General features: G+C 37.5%; 2 protein-coding genes across 6 annotated transcripts in view; one reads left to right on the forward strand and one right to left on the reverse strand.

Moving 5' to 3' along the window:
• The window catches only part of PACRG (parkin coregulated), a 604,662-nt gene extending 590,150 nt beyond the window's left edge, over window positions 1–14,512 (reverse strand). The window contains exon 1 of one of the 2 annotated variants that reach the window (XM_037817597.1): window positions 14,133–14,508. In XM_037817597.1, coding sequence (XP_037673525.1) covers window positions 14,133–14,288 — 156 coding nt within the window. In that variant the 5' untranslated portion in view covers window positions 14,289–14,508. Of the gene's footprint in view, window positions 1–14,132 lie in introns of both variants that reach the window. The other variant, XM_037817598.1, reaches the window with a different exon arrangement.
• Window positions 14,513–14,695: 183 nt separating this feature from the next.
• The window catches only part of PRKN (parkin RBR E3 ubiquitin protein ligase), a 1,621,201-nt gene continuing 1,615,474 nt past the window's right edge, over window positions 14,696–20,422 (forward strand). Inside the window, exon 1 of one of the 4 annotated variants that reach the window (XM_037817596.1) lies at window positions 14,696–14,854. In XM_037817596.1, coding sequence (XP_037673524.1) covers window positions 14,848–14,854 — 7 coding nt within the window. In that variant the 5' untranslated portion in view covers window positions 14,696–14,847. The remainder of the gene's footprint in view (window positions 14,855–20,422) is intronic. The other 3 variants (XM_037817593.1, XM_037817594.1, XM_037817592.1) reach the window with 3 other exon arrangements.

The following is a 20,422-nucleotide window of genomic DNA, read 5'->3' on the forward strand; positions in this document are numbered from 1 at the left end:
AGAGAGATGTCCTGACAAGAGCTGCCCAGTAGTATTTAAAAGCCCATCCTTTTATGGATTACTGCTTGGGAAGGATACCTACTGCCCCTGGCAATCACTAGCTCAGATAATATCGCCTCTGCCCACGAGTTTGCTGATGGAGAGGAAACTGCCCAAGATCACCACTGAGGGTCACCACAATTGCGCCTATCATCTTGACCAATCAGAGCCACCTGTATGCACGAGCCAGCAGATATATCCAGATGCTGCCTTGAGAAATGGGAAAAGGAAACATAGGACTACCCTCTGGCTAAAGTGACAGGCTTTAACCATGGACCCCTCTTCCTCATGCAATGCTTGTCCTGTGAGACATGCCCCCTGCACCTGTAAAACTGCCTTGCTCTCTGCCGCCCCCTACTGGCAATCTAAATATTTTATCTTTAATGTCAACGGGCAGGGACAACCTTCCATCTACAAGCCCATGTTTCAGTTCTTCAGCCAAAGCTCCCCTCTTTCTACATGCTAATAAGAGCTAATACCACAACAATAGATTCCTTAGCCCAGGTCTTCTTGGATAACTGCCTAGCCTTATTCTACCTCTTGGCCAGAAAGGGGGTATCTGTGTGCCATAAGAAACCTCTCTTGCTGCATGTATATTAATAATTCACAGCAGGTCAAATCAACTTACAAAAGATTGCCTAAGAGATCAAGGTTTTTCACAATATAACCAAGGTTTATCAACAAATATCTTAAACCCTAAAAAACCCCTGACATTTCCTTTTAGCTGTCCCCTGAAGGCTGTGGTGAATGGCTACACAACGGCTTCCAGTTCTTGGTTTTACTGTTTATTGGCATTTTTATAATAATCAATATCCTCAAGTGCCTTATGTGCTAGCTCGATAATGCAGTGCTCTTGGCAGTAAATATATTAACCACCCAAACTGCTACAATTCTCCAAATAAATGGTGTTGAGGCATCAACAGATGGATTGTCATAACTATCAAATTTTTTGCTGAGCCACTTGTGACCTCTGGCCTAATTAATAAGCACATCATCTCCGGACCTGGGGCATAAACACTCCCAGAGCCAAAACGGGCATTTGTGGCCCCACCCACACCACACCCACACCACCCACACACCCCACCCACAAACCACAGCTGGTTTCAAATGATAAACTAACCAGCCCCACTGCCCTTGGACCCTCCCCCGCCCCTGCTAGCCCCTTTCCCTTTCTCAACACATTGGCTTTAAACTAACAAATACTTGACTCCCACAGGAAATCTACCAACTTCTATCCCTGAACCACAGTACAGACATACTTTGTTTTATTTTGTTTCACTTTATTGCAATTCATAGATACTGCATTTTTTTTACAAATTGATGTTTGTGACAACCTGCGATCAGCTAGCTGTCAGCATGTGCTCACTTCATGTCTGTGTCATATTTCGGTAATTCTCACAATATTTCACACTTTTTTCCTCATTATTATATCTGCTATGGTGATCTGGGGTCTTTGATGTTACACTTACAACTGGGGGCACCATGAACCAGGCCCATATAAGACAGTGAACCTCACTGATTAATGCCGTGTGTGTTTTGACTGCTCCTCCGACTGGCTATTCCCCTGGCTCTCTCCCTCTCTCTGGCCTCCCTATTCTCTGAGACACAACAATTCTGAAATTAAGCCAATTAATAACCTTAAGATGTCCTCTAAGTATTCAAGTGAAAGGAGGAGTCAGACATCTCTCACTTCAAATCAAAAGCTAGAAATGATTAAGCTTAGTGAGGAAGGCATGTCCAAAGCCAAGACAGGCTGAGTGCTAACAAATCGTTAGCCAAATTGCAAATGCAAAGGAAAAGTTCTTGAAGAAAATTAAAAGTGCTACTCCAGTGAACATGTAAATGACAGGAAAGCAAAACAGCTTTATTGCTGATATGGAGAAAGTCTGAGTGGTCTGGATGGAAGATCAAACCAGCCACAACATTCCTTTAAGTCAAAGCCTAATCCAGAGCAAGGCCCCAATTCTCTTCAATTCTATGCAGGCTGAGAGAGGTGAGTAAGTTGCAGAAGAAAGATATGAAGCTAGCAGAGGTTGGTTCAAGAGATTTAAGGGAAAAAAAGCCATCTCCATAACATAAAAGTACAAGGTAAAGCACGTGCTAACATAGAAAGTGCAGCAAGTTATCCAGATCATGCTAAAATAATTGATGAAGGTGATTAAACTAAATAATAGATTTCCAATGTAGAAAAAACAGCCTTCTATTGGAAGAAGAAGCCATCTACGACCTTCATAGCTAGAGAGGAAAATTCAGTTCCTGGCTTCAAAGCTTCAAAGGACAGGCTGTCTCCCTTGTTAGGGGTTAATGCAGCTGGTGACTTGAAGTTGAAGCCAGTGCTCATTCACAATTCTGAAAATCCTATGTCCCTTAAAAAGTATTGCAAATCTACTGTGCCTGTGTTCTATAAATGGAAAAACAAAGCCTGGATGACAGCACATATGTTCACGACACGGTTTACTAAATATTTTAAGCCCGTTCTTGAGACTTCAAAATATTACTGCTCATTGACAATGCACCTGGTCATTCAAGAGCTCTGATGGAGATGTACAAGGGGGTGAATGATGTTTTCATGCCAGCTAACATGACATCGATTCTGAAGCCCATGGATCAAGGAGTAATTTCATCTTTCAAGTCTTATTATTTAAGAAACACATTTCATAAGTCTATAACTGCCATAGGTGGTGATTATTCTGATGAATCTGGGCAAAGTAAATTGAAAACCTGGAAAGGATTCATCATTCTAGATGCCTTTAAGAACATTCATGATTCATGAAAGGAGGTCAAAATTTCAACATTAACAGAAGTTTGGAAGAGGTTGATTCCAACCCTTAGGATGACTTTGAGAGGTTCAAGTCTTCAGTGGAGGAAGTAACTGCACATGTGGTGGACACACCAAGAGAACTAGAATTAGAGGTAAAGCATGAAGATATGACTGAATCGCTGCAATTTCATGATAAAACTTTACGAGATGAGGAGTTGCTTCTTATGGATGAGCAAAGAAAGTGGTTTCTTGAGACAGAATCTACTCCTGGCAAAGATGCTGTGAACATTGTTGAAATGACAACAAAGGATTTAAACTATTACATAAACTTAGTTGATAAAGCAGTGGCAGGGTTTGAGAGGACTGACTCCAATTTTTAAAGAAGTTCTACTGTGGGTAAAATGCTATCAAACGGCATCACAAGCTACAGAGAAATCTTTCATAAAAGGAAAAGCCAATTGATGAGAAAAACTTCATTGCTGTCCTGATTTGAGAAATTGCCACAGCCACCCCAACCTTCAGCAACCACTACCACAACCACCAGGTATAAATGTCAAGGCAAGATTCTCCAACAGCAAGAAGATTTTTGAGTTGCTGAAGACTCAGGTGATGGTTAGCATTTTTTAGCAATAAAGTATTTTTTTTTAATTAAGGAAGATACATGCTTTTTTAAACATAGTACTATCGTGCACTTAATAGACTATAGTTTAACATATGCATAACTTTTATAGGCACTGGGAAACCATGAAATTTGCATGATTCACTTTTTTGCTATATTCACTTTATTGTGGTGTTATGGAACTAAACCTGCAATATTTCCAGGTATTCCTCTAAAGGCACAAGCCCTCAGGCCCCTCTCGCTCTTCCTGTGGGCTCCCCTCCTGCTGGTTGAGCCACCTGAGCAGATGGTGCTTCCCCTCGAACTTTCACGACAAACCCTATCTCTGGGACCTGTGAGTAACAAACCATCTTCTCTCATGCATTCTGGCCTTGGTTTCCCATTGTGTTGCAGCTGATCTCCACCCAGACTCAAATATAAAATCCAACTGAACCAATTTGGAACAGAAGAAAATAAAGATTGAAAACCAAATGACTAGGGCCTGATCTCTCTTGTCTCCAAGCCCTTGCATACCTTCCCTGACTCTTCCACTAGATCCTTGCCTTCCGTAGTTCACCAGACATGATTCCCTCCGGGAAGGCTTCTCAGACCTAGATGCCTTCTGGTTGTCCTGCTCTGTGCTCTCATGACATCCCATATTTCCTATCTCACAAATAATGAAAACGACAGCTGTCTTCTTGCTATCATAAAATGAACTCTAAGAGATATGACATCCAGAGTTAAATATATATACAAACTACACACTCTGGTAAGCATTGTGAATTCTATCCTTGGGTCAAATTGGACCACTCAAAGCCTTCACACATAACATATCAATTTAGTCTCATGCAAAACAGCATTCACCAAGATCCATTTCAATATCATCCACTTGGCAATTTTTGGAATCTTTTATGGATGCAGTTTGCTACTATATTTTTTGTAAGACACAGAATGATATGAGATGATATGTTGCAGATATTTAAAATGCTAAATGATCCATTGCTCTGAGAATTCAGTGTAGAGAACTTCAGTTTCCTATCGGGATTGATAGGCATCTTCCTTTGTGGTAATGAGAAGTGTATAATGTTTTGCTTCCAGCAATAGATGACAAGAAGCTCAGCATTAAGTTTGAACATCAGTCAATAAATACACTGACCCTTATGAATGGCAAAATTGATTCTCCTTTTCTTTGGGAAAGACTGTTGACTTTAATTACATTTAATTTCAATATTTCACTTTTGTTTGCTCTATTTTGTTTCTGAGCAGTCCAATTTAATTTAAAAGCTTTGTGTCTTAATATATTTTGTATTTCATTATGAGCCAATTGGAATGGCTGAGGAACATATTATAAACAAACTAATAAAATATGTCTAAGATAATTTCCTTTTACAAAAAGTATATTCTTTATAAAAAGAGAGATGAAAGTCACCATTAAGAGAATGGAAAGGCATATTGCAGAATGGGAAAAGATATTTGTAATATATAGGTTTGACAAATGCCTCTATCATTTTACAATAGTATATGAGTTAAAAAGTCTTACAAATCATTAAGCCAGATTAAGCCAAGAGAAAACCAGGAAAAAGTCTTGAAAAGATACTTCATAAAAGAGGATATCCAAATGGCCAATAAATATATTAAACATTCATTAGTCAAGAAAATGAATATTAAATCCACAATGAGATAAATTACATACCCACAAGAATGTCTAAAATGCAAAATAAGGAAAAATATTAATTGTTGGTGAGAAAATAGTGCAAATGTTACTGTCATAAATAGCTGCCAGACATTTAAATTTGAAAGTCAATTTTGAAGACTGTTTTGATGTATTTACTAAAGGCAATCACAATCTTCTTCTGTGATCCAGCAATTCCACTCCCAGGCATATATCCTTAAACATTCATACATATGCTCTTAAAAAAAAAACTGCACTACAATTTTCCTAGTGATGGTATTTGTAATAGCCCTAAACTACAGTCACTTAAATACCCATAAACAGAAGAATAGATTTTTAAAAATTGTGGTATATTCACATAAATTACTATACAGCAATAAGTATGAAGATCTACAATTGCATACAACAATATGGATACATATCACAGTTTATTTTAATAAACCAGATGCAAAACAATTACTGTATGATTCCATTTATGTAAGGACAAAAAGAGGCAAAATTAATCTCTGTTTATAGATGTCATACGTTACCTTAGGAGTGTGTTTGGGTAGTGACTGGAAAGGGTCTCAGGTGGTTTCTGTTGTTAATGTTTCTTGATTTTGGTACCGTTTACACCAGTGCTTTGGGTTTAATATTCATTAAGAACACACTTATGATATATGCATTCTCGGTATACATGTTATGCATCAACAAAAGTTAAAAAAAAATGAATGGGACAGGACTGGTTTGAGTCAGAAAAATCTAGAAATCCAGCTTCTATTCCTTGCTCTGCATTTACTAAGCACTGTGAACAACAAAAAAATAAGTTGTCAGAAACTTATAAATTAAATGGGAAATATAAAGTGTCTAGTCCCTGCCATGATCAAGAAGGCAGAATGAGATGCTTCAGAGTCAGGTCGCCCCACAGAAGCTTTGAAGAACAAGCAAGAACTGGCAGAAATAACTTTCTCAAAGCTCCAGAAAACAATTAAAGGACTGAGGTATCAATGCAAGTGCTAAATCAAGACAATTAAAGGACTGAGGTATCAATGCAAGTGCTAAATCAAGAAAAAGGCATTTAAAAAGCGGTAGGATCTTATGGTGGACTGGCTGACTCCTCCCTGCCCCTCACTGTGTCAGTGAGAGCCAGCCCACACTCCCAGCACAGAGCTCTGGTCCCAGCTCCAGGGGGAGCAGAGCAATTCTCATGCACATACTGGGACCGTGTGTATCTGTCCTAATCTGTCGGGTGATGGCCTGAGGGACTCACCATCCCTGAACTTGCCTTGCATGTACAAGGCAGCTCACAAAGCTTTCCTACAGAACACTGTAGAAGAGCAGTCAAGTGGCTGCCAGGCGCAAATCACAAGGAAACTGTTTACTATGGATGATGAAACATTTGTAACCTTGTGAAAGCGGGAATTCTTACATGCCCAAGACAAGCTGCATATACAGAAAGGATTGGGTTGGGCCCTATACTTTGGCTTGGAACTATTCTCTAAATCCATTGTATGGATAAGCTTTGAAGGACAGTGTGTGCACAGGTTAATTTGCAAAGGCTGGAAAGGTATTTTCTTTTTTTCCTTTTGTTTTTTTAGTCCCTGGCATTCAAGAAAAGCTCTATCATAACACTAGCTGGTTACATGCAGAGGGAACAGACACCTCATGGTTTAAGTTCCAGCAATAACACATTAAAGTGTCAAAATACCCAGGTTTCAAAAAAAGATTACAAAACATAAAAAGAAACAGGAAGCAATTGCCCAAAGGAGAAAATTAACACATAAGAAAATATAAAGGAGGAGGACCAGACCTAGAACATACCAGACAAAGACTTTTTAAAAATGTGCGTAAATATGCTCAAAGAGCTAAAGGAAAACATGGCCAGAGAACTAAAGGAAATCAGAAATATGAGAGATGAACACAAAGAGAATATCAATAGAGATGGAAATTATGAAAAGGAACCAAACAGAGATGAAGATCACAGTAACAGAAACGAAAAATTCCCCAGAGGGCTCCAATAGCAGATTTGATCAGTTAGAAGCAAGCATCAGTGAACTTGAAGATAAGAAATTGAAATCATTCAGCCTGTGGAGCAGAAAGAAAAAAGAATGAAGAAAAGTAAACAGAGCCTGAGGAAACTGTGAGACGCCATCAAGTGCAACAATATATACATGGTGGGAGTCCCAGAAGGAGAAGAAAGAGAATATTCAAAAAGTAAGGGCTGAAATCTTCCCCAATTTAATAGAAGACATGAATTTACACATCTAAGATGCTCACTGAACCCCAAACAGGATACATCCAAATAGACAGTGTCATTTTATAATCAAACTGTTGAATACCAAAGACAAAAAGACAATTCTGAAAGCCATAGGAGAGAAGCAATGTGTCACATACAACAGAACCTCAACAAGATTAAATGCTAATTTCCCATTGGAAACCATGGAGGCAGGAAGGCAGTGGGATGGCATATTTAAAGTGCTAAAAGCAAACAACTGCCAATCAAAAATTCTATTTCCAGCAAAACTGTCTTTCAAAAATGGGGGAGAGATTAAGACATTCCCAGATAAACAAAAGCTGGGGGAGTTTGTCACCACTAGACTAGGCCTGTAAGAAATGCTAATGAGAGTTCTGAAGATTAAAAAGAAAGGACAGTTGACAATAGATCAAAGCCACATGAAGAAATAAGGATCCCCAGTAAGGTTAATGATATGGGTCAATATAAATGCCAGTGCTACTATTCTTTTGGTTTGTAACTCCACTTTTTACTTCCTCCAGGATTCAAATATGATAAAGCAGTGGTTTTGGAATCATAATGTATAAATATGTAATTTGTGACAAAATCTATGTAAGGTTTGGGGTGGAGGAGTACAGGAACATAGTATGTGTATACCACAGAAGTTAAGTTGGTATCTAAGAAATGAGAGTATTATAGATTTAGGATGTTAAATTTAAGCCCCATGGTAACTCAAAAGAAAATATCAGAGAATGTGCAAGCTCACAGAGACAAAAATTAGAATACAGGTAAAAGGCAGGGTTGAAGGGGAACGGGGAGTTAATCCATAGTGGGTGTAGGGTTTCATTTTGGGGAGATGGGAAAGTTTTAGTAATGGAAAGTGGAGAGGGTAACAGAACAGTGTAAACATGAATTATCCCACTGGATGGTATACTTGGGAGTGGTTGAAATGGCAAATTTCATTTTGAATCTATCTTCCCATATTTTTTAAAAAAAGAAAGAACAATTAAAGAGACAGTGATAATTAAACACAATTTGTGATACTGGATAGATCTAGCAAGGGAGGAGAAAAGGCTCAAAGGGACATTGTAGGACATATAAAAATATTGGAATATAATAGTATGTAAGCTTTATATAAACGTTAAATTTCTTGAACTTGATAACTACAATTAGAGTGGTTACCTAAGAGAATATCATTGTTTATAGGAAATGTACATGGCAGAATTAAGAGTTCAAGGAGCATGCTGTATACAGTCTACAATCAAGAAAATGAATTGATAAATAGACAGATGTTTAGAGAGATAGAAGTATTGGTGAATTGATGGATAGAAAAACTGAATGATATGGCAAATGTGGCAAAGTATTAAAAATGATGGATGTGAATAGCTGAGGGAATGGAATGTGTTGCAGTTCTCTGTAAGGGCTTGTATTATTTTTTTAACTATCCTGCATGTTTTAAAGTACTTCAAAATCAAAAGTAAAAAAAAAAAAAGTCTGCCCTGCCTTCTCACTGGATTTGTTGGTTAAAAAAAAAAAAAAAAAAAATGGAATAGAGATAACTCTCAGAAATTAAAGCATATATAAAACTACCTTTATTATATTGATAGATCATTTAAATTAAATAGGAAGTTCTGAATTGAATAGGAAGATTTTTTGATGGACCTTAGTTTAACTACATGTAAAATGTCATATAAATACCCTCTAGCTATTTGAAAAGAAAATAAATCAGAATGTCCATCTCACTTCCTAAACAAAAATGATTTAAGATGAAGAAAATATATAAAATAAAAAATGGAAATCATAGAACCAGTAAAAAAAAAAAAAGGGTAAAATTTTCCCCATAATCTTAGACAGAGAAAGCTTTTCTAAGTCTAACCATTTAACCTTTTTATAATGAGCATGTATTACTTTTATAATAAGCTGATTAAAATACAGCATATCACATTTGTTATTCTTTACCTAAATTTAAAATCTATATAACTACATTAGCATTTTATTGAAGCTGCTAATTCAAAGATGATTGGCTAATTATGCATAAAATACGATCATCCATTTATTCATTTGACAGGAACCTTTCTAGAGCTGGGGATGCAGAGTGAGTGAAACAGTAAAAATTCCCTGTTCTCAAGTAACTTACTGTCTAGCGAAAGAAGCCATAGAATAAACTATGTTAAAATTACAGGTTGATAAGTAGCTATAGAAAAATATAAATCAAGGAAGGTGGATGGGCATGGTAAAGAAGGGATGAAGAAGGTTGTTAAGAGTTTGAAATTTCAAAGAGAGTAGTCAGGGAAGACCTTACTAAAAGTTAATTTTTGAAAAACATTTGCAGATGGTATAAGGGCAAGAAGTAGTGATATGTAGTGGAAAAATGTTATTTAAGGCTGTGGGAACAAGGAAGGGCAAAGGCACGGAGCAACCATACAACTGGTGTGTTCAAAGAATAGCAGGGAGGCCAGTGTAGCTGGAACAGATGAGAGAGAGAGAAAGCAGTTAAGACATAAGAAGCAGCAGAGGAAGCCAAATCATATAGGACCTTACAGGAATGTAAAAACTAAGGCCTTTACCCTGCATGAGATGGGAAGCCTCCAGAAAGTTTGAGATGAAGAGTGCTAGGACCTGACTTAGTTTTAAAGACATCTCCTGTGCTCCTAAATTAGGGAAGGGTGGTTGAAAACATCCAAACTAGGGACAATTATAGCCATAATAAAGAAGGAAATGAGATAAGAAGGAAGAGTGTAATTGCTTTCCTTCATTCATCAAATATTGACTACTCCTTATTAGTTGCTGATTAGTAATGAATTAGGTGCTGGATAGTATTAAATATTAGGTGTTGATTAGGATGAAAATATGAGTTAGAACTTTCTTAGTTTTCCAGGGCTGCTATGACAAATGCCACATGGTGGGCTGGATTAAATAATGGGAATTTATTGTCTCATGGTTTCGGAGGCTGGAAGGCTTGCTTTCTCCCCAAAATATGAAGCCTTCTGGTGCTGGCTGTGGTCCTTAGGATTTCTTGGCTTTACTGTCTCATGGCAACGTCCTCTCGTTTCTCTTCTGGGTTTTCGCTGACTTCTGGATTCTGGCGTCTCCTGTGGATTTCTCTAACTATGTCTGAATTTTGTCTGCTTCTAGAGGACTCCAGAAATCCAGATTAAGGCCAAATCTCATTCATTGGGGCCAAACTGTAACTAAAATTAGCATAGCCAAGAAATTCTATTCACAATGAGTTCACACCCACAGGAATGTGGATCAAGAACAAACATATGTCTAAATCGGGTTATATAATTCAGTCCACCACAGACATGGATTCTGCCTACACAGGGTATTGAAATATGGAGATAAAACATAAACATCAATAACTATAAAGCAAAGTAGAAAACAAGAAGTAAAGAATAACTACTTCCATCCTGGATCACAGGAAATGACAAATAGGGAAGTCTTCTTGCAGTAGTTGCCATTTTCGCTGGCCACAAAAACATACGCTCCTTGACATCATGTGTTTTGTCTCTTGCTGACTGCTATATTTATTTTCTTTTTCTTTCATGTATTGCATTTTTTATTGTTTTTTTAAATTAACTTTTTAAAATTAACTATTAACTATATCAAAAAAATTTAAAAAAAAACAATTAAAAAAACATTTCAAACAAACCATAACAAGGGAGTAAGAAAAAGACAATGAACCTAAAATAACTACTTTACTTCCAATATGTTCCTACTATACCCCAAGAAAATAACCTAATATAGCAACACTTCTGTGAACTTCTTCCTACCATACCCATCAGAAATTAACAAACCATAGTCATTCACTGCTATATTTCTTACATCCAAAACAGTACTTAGCATATAGTCAGTGGTCAATGAGGATGTTTGGTAAATAAATGATCAAATGGATTTAGATATGACGGTATGTATGCAGAAGGATATTCAAGCAAAAGGAACGACCTAAGCAAAATCACAAAAATGAATATATTACAGTTTATTTCCTAAGTTCAATTTGGTTGAAATAAATGAGAAGAGTGATAGAAGAAATTAAAAACACAGACGACCTGGATGACCCTAGGGAGGTATTTTGATTTTTTTTTTTATAAGAATTAGGAAGCTCAAAAAATTTTGAGTAGTGATATGAGTAGAACTTCATACGGGAAGAGTTAATGCGATATTACTGATAATTGATTGAGGCAAACACCCAGTAGAGTCAAGAGATAAATTTGGATGATATTGTAAAATCTAGACAAAAGGTGATGAGGTCCTCAGTCAGGTTATTGTCACTTATTACTTTCATCATTAGTATTGCTACTGTATTGAATGTACTGAAGATGTATTTGAAATCCCTTATCAAGTATCTGTTTTTAGTTGTATTGAATTATTTTACTTGTCTATCTTCTTTTCGTCATCAGCAACATAGCATGTTTAACTCCTGTGGCAGAGACTTCTATTTATCCCAATATCCCTTCTTCTCTTTATTATAGTAATAAAACTCAAGTTTTAGCTGGGCACAGAGCTACCAGTTAGAGGCTACATGAGTCCCAGCCTCACCTGCAACTTGTTGTGGCCTTGGGACTGTTTCCACAGTGAGTTAAGAGTAGAAATGATGAATGCAAATTCTGGAACATGCCCTTATAATGAAGCTGCTTGCTCTCCACTTCTTCCTGCCTTATTCTCCCATTCCCTAAGCTTTGAGCATAAAGCATTTGTAGTCTATTGAGAAGTAAAGCTGTAGTAGAAAGTTTAAATTAAAGACAACTTCTCGATCACCAGAACCTTGGGTCCGTATCCAAGGTAGATTAACACATAAAGCACCAGGTAAGTGCCCAGATGAAGTAAAAAAAATACTGGGTTCCTGGTTTCTGCTTATTATACCATAGCCAAGGTCTTCCCAAAAGGTCTACACCGCTGAAGACAGAAATGGTGAAATGTAAATATTGGAAATTGAAGACACTTTTTATTTCCTGTGCCACAGGAGTTAGTCTGCGTAAAAAATATTGCCTATGTTTGTTTTTTCGAGACTTTCCTTTTGTTATTGGTGGTGGTTTTCCTAGGAGTACTAAGGACAGGAACGTTGTTTTGTTCACTGTGATCCCAAATTCCCAGAACTCTGCTTAGCATGTGGAAGGTGCTCCAAAAATAAATAATAAATAATAAATAAATAAATAAATAGGCTATTGATAGAATGAATGAATGGACAAATAATGCTTGCAACTAAGAATTATGATTTTCACTATCTAAGAATTATGATTTTCACTAAGTGGAGTAGAATAATGACTCATCCTGTTTTGGGGATCCCAGTGCAGACAAACATATTATACTAAAAGATTTTCCTTAAATGTATGAAAAGAAGATGATTTATCGCAAATACTTTTTATAAAGAAAGCCACTTCCAGATCAACATTTTTGAGCCTTATAAACATATTTATTACATTTGGCCATATTGAAATATCCAATTTCCCTGAATTGTGACTTTAGGTGTAAGTTTGTATTTAAGAATAAACATGATAAAAGAATGTATGAAAGTATGTTTAGAAAAAAAGAGAATGATCATTTTTCTTTATTTATGATGTTAAAATTTAACATTTTAAAATACCACCAAAATTATTATTGAAAATATTGGGTAGCAGCAAAGATAAATGATAAACTTGAATGGTTATGTTATTCTGTATGGTTGATAAATGACTCATTTGGGCTCCCATGAGAATCTCCTCACATGAAATATTGCAGCTACAACAAACAGGAATTTCAGTCTATTTCCCAGAATTTTAACTACTGTAGGGCAACTGACATACATACCAATAAGCAGAATAACATTTTGTGTAGTAATTTAGGAATCTGGCCGAGAGGGCTAGAGGTAATCTCTTCCATTCACGTATTTTATAGATAGGGTTTATGAATAAGGTATTAAGTTTGCAAAATTTAAGTAAAATAAATAATGTGATACTGAAAAACAACATTATTCCTATCATATAATGAGATGTGATAGAATAAGTCAGATTCTCCCAGAATATAAATTACACAAACTTGGAAGTTGCATTTATTATTTAATGTCTCATTCCCAGACAGGTGCTTACTCAGGAGTAAAATCTGTTTAACATACCAAATTAAAAGCTATTTAACAAATAGGATTTTTTTTAAATAAACTGTCATGCACGTAGCTAAACCATTTCTATGCATTTAATTATTCTTTCTAATAAAATTAAGAATATTTTATTTTTACTACCACAAATAGTATAAACATGAATTGCACATATAGGCAGAGATTTGAATCAAAGATTGGATTGTTAAAAAGTGTTGCTTAAAAGATTTATCAGGAAATGGACTTAATATTAAGTTGCCTCTCAGTGCTCAAACAAGCTGCTATCATTTAGTAAGGAGTATTAGAATGAATGGTAGGATATTCTAAATTTCCCTAGGTTAAACAGATGAAGTCTTTATTACTGATGATTTCATGAGCTTTTGTTTCCAGTAGTACATCAGCTCATGTTAAATTTTGCAAGGGAGATAATAAGAACTCACCCTCTATCAGGCCCTGTGCTGGGTGTGGCTAATTTAGGAGTCAAAAGCAAAGGGAGTCTTTTTTTGTGTAAATAGCTTAAGAGTAATTTGGGGTTACTAGAAACTGTGAGTTACTAGAAAGGTGCTTATAAATGGACAAAGTACATCTCTTGCCAAGATCCTTTCTAACCAACCTAGTCTGACCGCCACACACTGTGGGGCACTATCTGCCATTAGCAGAGCAATTGGTAAAAACCACCCAGGACAATGGCTCAAAATCCCTCACACGGCCAGCTTATAATAAATAATCTCGTGTACCCTGATTCAGAGCGAGTGCATTCAATTCGGGAAAATCACTTACGACTGAGTTTTTCATCATGGCTTTGACTGTGAAGCCCTCAGAAATCAGGGAGTGCGGCTGGTGTACAGGGAGCGGCTGTTGTGCCAGCAACTTGGTCCTCTTCGGCATCTTGTCTGGGCATTTGTTTAAGCTCAGGGTCTCTTTTTCAGCCACCATCTTCCTAGAAAATGTCTTGTTCTCATAAAAAGTGTATTAAGAATCAGTGGGGTTTACAGATGTGAGAAGAAGTTCGGGAAAAAAATGTCAAAAGGCGCAATAATGTTAGAAATTCAACCCCTCGTAATGCCCAGGTTGATCCAGATGTTTGGCAGCTCCTAGGTGAAGGGAGTTTGGGGGAGGGGAGGGGCGGGAAGTGGGCAGGACCGTGGTTAGAGCTGCAACAAGCTTCCAAAGGTATGCCTTGCGGTTGCTAAGCGACGCGTCAACATCGCGGCCCAATGGCCTCCCCTTGCCGTGACGCACGTTTCCTGGACCTTGAAGCCGGAAAAGGCAGCGGAGAGGCGGCGGGGTGAAGGAGAAGCTACGCGTCAAACTACGACTCCCAGCAGGCCGCGGGCCTCGCGTCTTCCGCGCATGCGTGTTGCGACTTCGCCGGGCGCAGGGGCGGGGAGGCCAGGAGCCGCTAAAGCCCCGAGAGCCGCCGGGGGGGGAGGCGGCGGGCCTCAGTGCGCCCTAAGTCCCTGCTTGCCGAGCAGCCGCCACCTGCCCAGTGACCATGATAGGTATGTGGGCGCTTGACAGGTACGGAGTGTTGTGGCACCGTGCTTGGGCCGAGGTCATCCCAAGGAGCCCGCTGGTGCTCACTGTCCTGACAGGGCGTTAAAGACCGCGCCGCCGGTCTGTCGTGTGGGTTCTGGAGAATAAGTGTGTGTGCTTAAAGTCCCCTCACCGCGCCCGTGGCTGAGCAGGGACCCCACTGAGGACAGCCTCGCTAGGGACAGCAGCTAGAGGGCACTGGCGGGCGCCCCTTCCTGCCAGCAAGTGCCGGGCAGCTCGCGGCCTGTGGCGCGGGACCTGTGGTGTCCGTCCAGAGGGCGGCTTCGCGCCCACGCCGCCTCCCGGGTCCCTCCTCCCCAGAGCCGCGCTGGCTGTCTTCCCGCCCAGGACGCTTGGGAGCCTGCTCGCTGTAGGACTGTCGAGGGGAAAACTTAGCGAAACAGTAAAATTCTCCCGGAAGGGACCTGATGATGATGATGATGATGGGTGGGAGCCAGAGAAATTCCTTCAGAGGAATGTAAACGGCTTACTCTCTCGTGTTTACCCTTTTCAGTCTTTAATCGATGGTCTCAGATCAAAGAATAATTATCGTCTGCTCTTGGCAAAATGAATTAATTAAAGTATTTCTGAACACATGATGACGTAGGTGTGGTTTTGTGAATGACACTTTGGAAGTGAATATTAGGATTGTAATCTTGTAGAGGAGCAGAAGAGCAAAATAATCCCTAAAGAGTTATTTTAGGGGTTATCCCTGAAAATTAGTGGAAATGCACCTTATGATTAGAAAGCATTGCTATTTTGAGGGTTCGTTGTGACAGAGACTTGCTCCATGTTAAATTGGTGAGTTTGAGGATTATTACTGAGGAGAAAACACTTAATTTCAACAAGTCAGGTGTAGTGTGTCCAGACAGGTGACAAGTAAGCATACTTGTCTTCAAAATAAAGTGTGTGTATATATCTGTATGTGTGTGTGTGTGTGTGTGTGTGTTTTTTTTTTTTTCCCTGTGAAATACCGACAGCATGAATTTTGGAAATCTCTTCCGCTTGGTTCTGATAACTGATTTGTGTTTCCAGGTGAACCTTGTACAACTGTCTTCTAAAAACTTTTTTTTTTGAAAATTATAAAATTTAAAAATACATACATTTTTATGAATCTTATTGAGCTTTTTTAGGTGTTTACATTTATATTATTTTAATTCAACTTCATCTACTGTAGGAATAAGAAACAAATTTATTGTGAAACTATGTAATAAAGACAGAAACTTAAGATCTAAAACTCAGCACTGTAAATTATTTATCTAATATATAATTATACAAATAACTTTATTAGAATGAAATGTATCTAGGCAGTTGAGTTTTTATTTGGGATTTAGGTACACAGCAGGGAAGAAGTATTATCTTTGAATTTGAAGTTTAAATAGTTATCAAGATGGTAATATGGAGAATACAGGTAGGATTTTAAAAGGTATTATTTTTCATACCCCAGCTATTGTATTGTTTTATATAGTGCAAATAAGTGTGTATTATGACAGAAATAATTAAATCCATGCCTCTAAAAGTTCCATACGAAAAAAACACACAACATGACAATTGTAAGCTGAAATGTCCTTGCATTCCTGAAAAGACAATGTTCAATCAAGTACTTTATGCAAGTTGGATTATCTAATTCTGTTGGTTAATGCATTTTAATAAAAATCTTAATCGCCAGTTTTAGGCTTGAGTGTTTTGAAGAGTGCTGAAAGTACATGAAAGTTAGTGAAAGCAGTTGAAGGAAAGTGCCTAGAGAGATGAGTTTCATGTTTTTGTGACCAACTTCCAGAGCTGGGAAAGGCATTTTGGCTTTTACCAGCAATGAACTGGAAGTCAAGAGATACATAAATGTACAGCTGGGGATTGTTTTCTTGTTAAAGACAGGTCTGCTACCAGAACTTGCCCCTTTTATGCCTATACTCTCTTTAATCACTTTACCATCTTAATACAAATAATACACTTCTACTTTATTTAAATCCTGGCTCACTTTGGAAGGAAATAAAAAAGATGGGTTTGATTGTTACCTCAGTACCAATAAAATTATGTTCCTTTTACTTTTTCAAAACCCAGGATTACTTTCTTGGCACTGAGACTATTTCAAAAGTACTTACATTTTCGTTTGGATTATGATTGATATATTAAATGCCCTGACCAGACAATTACAGATACAAAATTTAATTGAAGCTAGTGGAAAGTTAAGACTTTGTGAAGAGTATGTAGAAGAGCTTCGAGATAATGTAAAGCAGAATAGAAAAGCTTAAGAAAATACAACCTAGAAGAATGTAATTTTTGTTACCTCTATTAAAAATACTGTTATCTTTTTTTAAAATTAGCTAGATCATTTTTGTTTATGTTTTAAATGTGGGATTAAAACCTCTCTGTGTTTAAAACTGAATTTTAGAAGTGATATTTATGATACATTGTGTCCTGAAGAACTGGATTTAGGTATTTGAGTAATATCAGATATTAAAGTCTAAGAATAAATATAAGTATGTATTGAAATTTGTATTCAGCATGTATACTTTTAAAAGATGTTTTGATAAATTTTTGAAAAGAATAATTAGAACATAATCTCATCTACACATTGACTTAATATCTCTTAGAGAACTTACATAGCTGTATGTACAGATCTACCCCACATTAATACAGTAAAGATGTGCAATCATTATGCAAATACTTCTGATAAATGAGCATTCAGTAAATTTACAAACAATTGCAATCATCAGGAATGCTAGAATGAGCATTTTTGAACCTATGTCTTTTGCTTGCTTATGTAAGCATATACAAAAAGTAAAAATCCTAGTATAATCTCTGGGTGGATTTGCTAGTCAAAGTTATTAAATTTTGAAATTTGATAGGTATTTCCAAATTATTCTAAAAGAAGTTGCCCTATTTTACACTCCTTCTTAAAACCTCCACTAATGGCAACAAGATTGCAAAGAGCTGCCCTTGCCTTCAGGGCTGAAAAATTCCAAAAAGACATCACTCCTGCAGGTCTGATTCAGCCTGCCCCACACTCTCTACTGGACTTCACTCTCCCCCTTAACTCCCTGGTTTACTGCTTTTGAGCAGTGCATAATTTGCACAACTGTGCTTGGTGGCCTTGTCCTTCCCAATTCAACAGTGTTTGTAAGACTGCCCATTTCTGCCACTGTGTGACATTAAATATTTTCATTTCTATTTTTGCCTTCCTGATAGATGAGAGTGGCATATTTTAAATTTTATGTTCTAAATGAGTTTCCAAAGAAAAAAATAAGTCATCGGTTTGTAATCTTTATTTTCGTGAAAGGAGACCTAACTGACAACCTACTATGTGGTCAGTATTACTCTAGGTGCTGGTAATAGAACAGTGAATAAAACAAAACAAAGCAAAAAATGCTGTACCATCATGAGTGTACAGCCTAAGTTTACTATTTTCCCACAAATCTACGTTTCTTTTAGAGCTTGTATGTGATGAATTTTAAATTCCAGAATTTGTATTTCTAGTTGAGTGTACTGTGCACTGCTACTTGTGCTACCATTTCAATAATTTTAAATGAAAAGCAACTCTATATCTAAGTTCCCATGGCAGGCTTTTAAAAGCTTCTGTTTATGATGAGGTACAATTGTATCACAAAATAGATCCTACCAAATTTTTGCATAGAAGCTTTCATGTAATTGTGGATAGTTCGTCTTTGGTTCTGTAGTGGATTAGAACTTTTGTACCCCAGAAAAACATGTTGTTAAAGCTAATCCATTCCCCTGGGTGTAAACCCATTTTAAGTAGGATCTTTTGATGAGGTTACATCAGTTAAGGTGTGAGCCACCTCATTTAGGATGGGACTTAATCTCTTAGTGGAGTCCTTTATAAATGGAATGACTACAGAGAGAGAAAGAGAGAGAGGGAGAGAGAGACTGAATTTTTTGGGAACCTTAGCTTCATTGCTTGAAAATGATATAATGAAAGTATTTTGTATTGAGATATGCAAATCCATCTCTACCTCTAAAGCTTCTTTGAAAAAATAAAAAAAAAAAGGTTCTCTTCACTTCGAAATGCTTCATATTCATGAAAGCAGTTTCAGTGCAGAATCCTTTATTCTGTTAGCTTTTACTTCTTTGATCAATGAAAAGTGTTTCTTACCTGCTGTTTCTTTGGGCTTTGTGATCCAGTGCTTATTCAGTATTTCTGTTTTAATTTGCATTTAATGAGCTCATTTTAAATGGTTCTTTGTAGTAATCTGAATGGTTCTCTCTAAGTTTTGCAATATTAAAGAACGAGAATTATATGACAGTTGGCTGATTTATGTTGCAGCTTTTGTTAAAAGGAATTTCAGTCATATGACTATTTCCCCTAGTACCATGTATATCCTAATTATTCAAGATTTTGACCGGGTTAATTCAAATACGTTTTTCACTAAATAGGAAACTTTCTTCCTTGGATTCATAGGTATTTCCATACACAATAATGATTTCACTGTCATTTTTTTATAAGGCACTGTATTAGGCAGGGATGGTTATATCTGGGTGGTGGATGTATATTTGTGTGTGTGTGTGCACATGCAGCCTGTGGGGAAAGGACGTAGAGAAATATAAAAGACCATTTCTCCCCAAGGAGTTGGTGAGCTAATTGGGTTGATAATACTATTTTGGGTAAGGATTCCATCCTCTTCCCCAACAGGAAAAGAGTAAATTAGGCAGACATGTGTATATATCACCCCCCTCCCCCCACACACTTACCATCACACCATGATTTTTCATGTCTTTGCTTTTGCCCATGTAATTCTCTCAGCTCTCAATGCCATTCCTCTCTTTTGTCCATCAGGGAACTACTGTTCATCCTTTGAAATCCGTTTCAAATGGCACCAACCTGCTATGGAATTTCCTTTAAGATCTCCACCTCTTTGCTACCTCTCACTCATTTCTCAATCTGTAGCAATTAATTCCTCCTTTGCAGTCAACCAAGATTTTAACAACTACCATTTGTCACATATGTGCTCATAGACTAGAAGGGGTACAGAAAAATAAAGATCTGCACCTGAATAATAAGCGCCATGATACAGGAGTATCCAAGGATACCCTAGAGAGGGCTCCTAATAGAGCTCAGTGGATGCAGCTGTGTTTCCCAGTGGAGCCATTTGGGTTGTGCCCTGAGTGACAAATAGGAATTAACTTGGTGCAGGTGGCATTCCAGCTTGAGGGAGAGACATGTACAGAGGCATGGATGTAAGAGGAAAGAATGAAACACTTGCAGGAAGGCAGAAGCTGGAGAAGTAGGCTGGGACTGGACTGGAGAGGCCATAGTGTGCAAGCAGTGCCAGAAGTGTGCATTTTCATCTGATGGTGGGCGTATTGTGAACAGATTGCATTTTCGAAAGATGACGATGGCAGCAATGGGAAGTTTTAAGTATAATGCCAAGAAGTCCAGGTATCTGTGGATGGCTTCTGTTTGATCTCAAGTAGGAAATGATCTTCCTCTGTGAGTAAAAGGGCGGTTGTGGGATAGTAAATGACTTTTCTCAGGGTAGTGACAATGGATATATTTCTTTAAAAAAAAATTATTTTTA

This window comes from Choloepus didactylus, chromosome 24 (assembly GCF_015220235.1).
Source record: "Choloepus didactylus isolate mChoDid1 chromosome 24, mChoDid1.pri, whole genome shotgun sequence".
Lineage (NCBI taxonomy): Eukaryota > Metazoa > Chordata > Mammalia > Pilosa > Megalonychidae > Choloepus > Choloepus didactylus.